At 59.2% G+C, this 6,039-nt stretch overlaps 1 protein-coding gene across 1 annotated transcript; it reads right to left on the bottom strand.

The window, feature by feature from the left end:
* Positions 1 to 212: 212 nt before the first annotated feature.
* Positions 213 to 4,865, bottom strand: CDK9 (cyclin dependent kinase 9). Its single transcript, XM_082470224.1, has 7 exons — positions 4,157 to 4,865; positions 3,615 to 3,696; positions 2,759 to 2,849; positions 2,230 to 2,396; positions 1,944 to 2,115; positions 1,636 to 1,784; positions 213 to 1,145 (listed from the first exon to the last, which is right to left on the bottom strand). The coding sequence occupies exons 1-7, from the start codon at positions 4,594 to 4,596 to the stop codon at positions 780 to 782; spliced, it is 1,467 nt and encodes a 488-aa protein (XP_082326350.1). The 5' UTR covers positions 4,597 to 4,865; the 3' UTR covers positions 213 to 779.
* Between the last annotated feature and the right edge of the window lie 1,174 nt (positions 4,866 to 6,039).

The following is a 6,039-nucleotide window of genomic DNA, read 5'->3' on the forward strand; positions in this document are numbered from 1 at the left end:
GAGCATCATGGTACCTGCCCGGTGGGGAGCATGATGGCAAATGTTCTGGAAGGTACTCAAGAGAAAAACAGAAAAGACAAAGTCCTCTGAAGGTATGTCACGGGACATGAACTGGGTCAAAGAAAAGAACCAAGACTTGACAGATCAAATCTCAATGGTCAGCTACAGCGTTAAGAGCTGGGGGTCTGAACATAGCACAGAGCACACGGTCATTTACTGAAAAAGAGTCAACTTTAATTGTAACTGACCAAACTGCATCCAGGAATGTCTCTGAACAATTGAACAAAGAAACACGATAAAACTGTCCTACTGAAGAAACCAAGAGTTTCCGCCAGCCCCAGAGCTTCTGAGGGTTAGGCCAAGAGCAGCCCGTTCCCAAGGCCGGTTCTGTCCCCCACACCAGCTTCTCATCCCATGAGGAGGGCTGGGGATGGGCGAGGGACCTGTCCCCTCCTCCCAGCACGCTGGGATCTCTTAGAAAGCCACCAGTGGGGTGTGCCTTTCCTCCCATCTCATTCCTGTCCTAAGGTAAATGGAGACCCTCTGGGAATCACCCCAAAAGCCAGGCAACAAGGTGAGGCAGCCCAAGTGCCTTCCTGGACTCTCAGCCAAAGCTGTATTCCAGTCTGCTCGGTTGGTTCCTGATGCCCAGGGTGGGGATTAAATAAAATATGCACTAGAGAAAAAACTCAAATGCCCCCAAATCTCCACAACACAAGTCACAGAGCAGAAGAAAAAATAAAACAACGGCCCTAATGAGAAGCAACAGCGGCCGGCCCTCAGAAGACACGTTCAAACTCCGTCTGGTTGGTAGTGGCGGGATTGCGGCTCTGGTTGGTGGACTGCTGGGTGATCTGGCTGCCCTTCCGGCGCGGCGGTGCGAGGTACTCAAACATGGACGTCAGGTGGGTGGACAGCATGCCCTTGAGGTCCGAGGGCATGGGGTCGGACCAGAAGAAGTCGTGGTTCAGGGCGTCATCACTGTCGATGCGCTGGGCGGGATCCAGCACCAGCAACTTGTCGATGAGGTCCAGTGCGTAGGGGTCACGCACATAGGCCTTCAGCCTGTCCTTCACCTTCCGCTTCTGGCCCTTGACCAGGTCCAGTTTCTCAAACAGCTCGTACTTGTCCACATTTGGCCACACCTGGGGTGGGAGGCATGGAAAAGAGGATGTAGTCAGTTCAGGGGGTACGTGGCTGGTCCACCGGTCAAGCACTTGGAGGGACTAAACATTCTCCGTTCAGAGGCTCCCAGACTGCCCCTAGAGGGCAAACTTGACCCCTCCAAGGTGAAAGCAGCAGGAACCACATATTTGGCAAACACCAAGTACCGGGCCCTTTGACACAAGTTGTCTGGCGTATGTGCACCGAGCCTGATGGAACCACAGTTGTCTCACAGCAGAGCAGCTCAGCTCTGAAGTGAGGGGCTCAGACGCCCTCCCCAAAGCCACAGAACTAAAGGGATGCAGCTGAGACTTGAACAGTCTGTGTGGCTCTAAACAGCAGACCCCAACCATCCACCAGCAACCTCTCCGGAATGGAGCTTTTCCTCTATTCAGCACCCACCCCTCCCCTGCCAGGGAGACTTCTCTGCAGCCCGTGGGGCCCAGGGGCCGAGGCAGCCCGACTGCGTACCTCAGGAGTGATGGAGCCACAGAGCTGGCTGATGAGGGCAAGCTGGTGCTGCTCTGTGTTGCCCTGCATGATAGGGCTGCGGGTCCACATCTCTGCCATGATGCACCCAGCACCCCACAGGTCAATGGGGGGGCCGTAGTCCCGCTCCCCTGAGAAGAAGAGCACACCAGGAGGGCCCCTTGAGCCCGACAGCCTCCTGAGAGGCGATGCCCCCGGGCCGGGGGCTCAAGAAGCCCTGACAGTGGGGAGCTGAGGCCAGGTAAGTGCCCAGCCCCTGCTTCCCTCTGCCAGCTCGGGAGAGTCCTCACCGAGCAACAGCTCCGGGGGCCGGTACCAGAGCGTCACCACACGGTTGGTGTAGCGGTTGGGCTGGCTGTTCTTGGCCAGGCTGAAGGCCCGGGCCAGCCCAAAGTCTGCCAGCTTCAGAACTCCATCACGGGTGATGAGCACATTAGCCGCCTTCATGTCCCTGTGCAGGATCTGCAGGAAGCACACAGGTGAGGGTTCCCGAGGGTCCTTCAGCCACACCCACCCCACAGTGAGAGCAAAGGCCAGCCCCAGCCTTGGTCTCTCCTCCCCTACTCTGGCCCCCACCTTGTTCCTGTGGATGTAGTAGAGACCATTGAGCAACATCTGCATGACCCTCTTGATCTCAGACAGTGTGAACTTGACTAAGACGTTGCTCAGCAGCCCGGCAAGATCATGCTCGCAGAAGTCAAACACCAGATATATACTGCCTTTGCAGCGGTTATAGGGGGAAGCTGAGACCGGAAGAATGAGGGGAAGAGAGAGGGACAAGAAAAAAATCAAAAATCTCATATGCAACTCACTTTCCCACAAGCAGCTCCTACCCTCTCTAACCTATGGACCCCTGGATATCCAGGTGCGAATTCCTTCACAGGTAAAATATTTTCTGAGCACCTTCTCTGGGCTGGGTACTGTGGCAGGCCCCGAGGAGGCACCTGCTCTGATGAAAAGGCCAGAGAAAGCAGTCACACTTGGTATGACTGGGTTAAGAAGAGGCAATGTAAGTGTGTCCACTTCCAACTTTTGCAAACAAAACCTTAGGCAATAAGCCTCATTTTCTCAATCTGAAAATGGGGATGAGATCCGAACAACTTACCTTTGGTTCGACAGATCTCAATCAAGTTGACCACATTCTCGTGTTTTAGAAGCTGGAGGATCTTGATTTCCCGCAAGGCTGTAATGGGGAACTGGGTGGGAAAAAGACAGGAGAAGGTCAAAAGTGGGTGAGCGCACCACAAACCAAGGAACTGGCCAGGGAGTCCACAGGAAGGGTCAAAGGTTGGGAGACAGAGTAAGAGCGTAGGCTCTGAAATTAGCTGTCTCAAATGCCATATTTGTAAAATGGGTGTAATAGTATGTAGCCCTCAAGGAGCTGGTTTCAGACAATGAATTGAAATAGTGATACTTCACACAAATGCTCTATTACTAGTTATTAAATGCTCCACAGTTTCTTCAACCTTGTAAGTTTTAGCTCTATGCCTGTGTTTAACTGTTAGGTCGTTAACAAATACAAAAATAAAGAAGCAAGTCTCTTGAAAGCTGGACTAGAGCTAAGATCGGGAGGGGGGTGGAAGGCACTGTTGTTTTTCAAGTGAATACCAGTCACCCTTTTAAAGTCATTGCATATAACTTATTATTATTTTACATTCAACAAAATTAAACTCTAAAGAAAAAGGGCTCAAAGACTTCCTAACTTCAGGAACCAAGGTGCACTCAGTGCAAGCATGAGCTCCCCCTCCTGGCACCAACCATCTTCACCTAACAATGAACTATGAAGCGCTTTAAAACATTTGAATTAAAAGATTTAACTTGGAAGTCAAATTCCCTGGAATATGGAAATTTCCAAACACGTAAACTGAATCTATACGTTAAGAGTCCCAGAAGCAGCAGGGTGGAAACCCAACCTCATGCCCAAGGGAGCTGGCCGACCTGCCCACCCCACCCATACTCACCCCCTCCTTCTCGTTCTCCATCAGTACCTTCTTCAGAGCCACTTTTTGGCCGGTCTTGCGATGCTTTGCCTTAAACACCTCCCTGCAGGCCGAGAGGGGGACCCAAGAGGACTCTTTAGGCCATTTCCGCAGGGCCCGCCCCTCCCCCACCAGAGGAGAACAGGAAAGGGAATCCGGGCGGGGCTGGGCCGGGTACCCAGGGCACTCGGCTACCCCACCACGCGGTGTCTTCGGTCCCTCTCCGAGCCTCTACCTCCTTCCCTCTGCCCCTTCTCCCCACCCGGCAGTCTCGCGGAGAGATCCCGCACCACTCACATGCTCCTCTCTGCAACCCCTCCCTGCCCCCCATCAAGGGCCTCAAGCTCCTCCCCGCCAGCCGGCTCTGTCAGGCCCGGGCGGGCTGCGGCGCGGCCTAGCGAGACCAGGGGACAAGTCTGTGGCTAAATGGCTTCCCGACCAACTGGGCCCGGGCCTGGGCGTCCCGACGTCGGCCCGGAGGGGTGCAGGCTCAGGGCTCCCGGTCCCTGGGGGCCAAGACTTACCCGAAGGTGCCTTGGCCGATTTTAGCGAGCTTCTCGTATTTGGACACCTCATCACAAAAGGGGCATTCCACCGAGTCGTACTGCTTTGCCATGGCCGCCTCCAGTGCGCCGCCGCCACCTCCAGCCGCCGCCGCCGTCGCTGCTCCCGCTCCAGGTCCCGCCGCCGTGCTCCAGGCCCCTCCGCGGCCGCGCCACTTCCGCCTCCACGGCCACTTCCGGCCTCGCGGCGCCGACCCCACCTCTTCCGTCCGCCGCCCGCCGCCAGGCCCCCTGGGACTTGTAGTTCCCGAGAGGCCAGGAGGAGCCGGAGCTGCAGAGGCGCCTCCGCCACCGCCGCTGCCCCCGCCTCCGCCGCCGCCACTGCTGGCGGCGGCCCCGATCGGGGGCGCGGGGAGTCGGGGCGCCGGGGCTGGGGCTCGGGGTGGTGCGTCCCGCTGCATCGGCTTGGGCCGCCGCCGCTGCCGAAGCCGCTGCCGCTCTGGCGCCCGATCCGGGGCCAGCCGCAGTGCCCTGCTCCTCCTCCTCCGACGGCGCCGCCTCCGCCAGGCTGCGCTGGGCGCGGGGCGGGGGGGCGGCCCCCGAGCCGCGGCCTGGGGGCTCCCTGGCCGGGCCCGGGCCCGGGGCGGCCGGGCGAGGGGGCCGGACGGGAAGAGCCGATGAGGAGGCGGCCCGAGAGCCCGGGAGGGGGCGCGTTATAAAGGGGGAGGTGCCCCAGCCTCGCCCTCCCCTCCCCCTCCTCCCGCCCCCTCACTCCTCCCTCCCACCCTTCGCGGCCGCACCTGCCGCCGCCGCCGCCGCCGCCGCCGCCGCCGCCGCCGCCGCCGCCGCCGCCGCCGCCGCCGCCGCCGCCCGCCCGCTCGTTCGCCCGCTCGTTCGCCCGCTCCCTGTCCGCCCGCCGCCCTCGGCGCGTCACCGCCCGCGGCCCCTCCTCCGCCTTCGGAGGTGGGGCCCCGCGCTCTACACCTGGCTGCGGGGCGACTCGCCGCGTGCCTCAGTTTACCTACACGTGCTAGCTGCCGCGGGGAGCCCCTTCCTCCCCAGCTCGGGGTGCACCCCCTCACAGGCGAAGGCGGGAGGTGCCGAGGGAGCGGCCTCCGGCCTGGGGAGGAGAGAACGGCCCCCACCGCCGCCTCCCCGGGCCCCTGCCACCCGCCGTTGATATGGCAACTGATAGCCGCCAGGGGGCGCGGCGACATTGGTGGCGAAGAGCGAGCAAAGCCCAGGCTTTCCAGCCCTGGACCCCCTGTTCTCCGGGAGGCAGGGATGAAACCCACAGGACCCCCGTCCCCGCTGAGCTGCGCCCGAGCTGGTCGCGCCCCGGGTCAGTAGTCACAAAAGTAGCTAGCATTTACTCTGCACCCTTGTGTGCGCAGGAAGTGCTGGGCGTTCCTGCTGAATCCTTAATCAACAGCCCCATAGTCAGGATCACTAACCAATTTTAGAGAAGAGCACATTGAGGCTCAGAGAGGTGAGGTCATTTGCTCAAGGTCACACGGTGACAAAGCTGGGACTCGAACCTTGTCTGTCTGAGTCTGAAGAGGATTCTCTTGACTCAGGCTATTTACAGTCTGTCCAGGAGGACAGCAGTCGTGCTGTTTGAGGCCTGTTGTCCTTATGTGCCAGGCACCAAGCCCACCATTCACCCATCTCCTTCTCTGGTCCTGTGCCCCCTTTCCCTACCCTGGCCCTTCCCCAGCATCTTTCTGATACCTTTCTGGCTCCAGGAGCCTCCTCTTTCTTCCTCCAGCCCTACTCAAAAACCAGCCCCCAACAAGGCTGTCTTTCCAACTCCTCTGCACCTCTTCTACCTGGCCCTCCTCTCCAAGCCTCGGCCAATGGATCCTGAGTCCTGTCCTCCCCAGTCTGCCCTCTCCATCTGTCCC

Source organism: Balaenoptera physalus (assembly GCF_965194825.1).
Source record: "Balaenoptera physalus genome assembly, chromosome: 7".
In the NCBI taxonomy this organism is placed as follows: domain Eukaryota; kingdom Metazoa; phylum Chordata; class Mammalia; order Artiodactyla; family Balaenopteridae; genus Balaenoptera; species Balaenoptera physalus.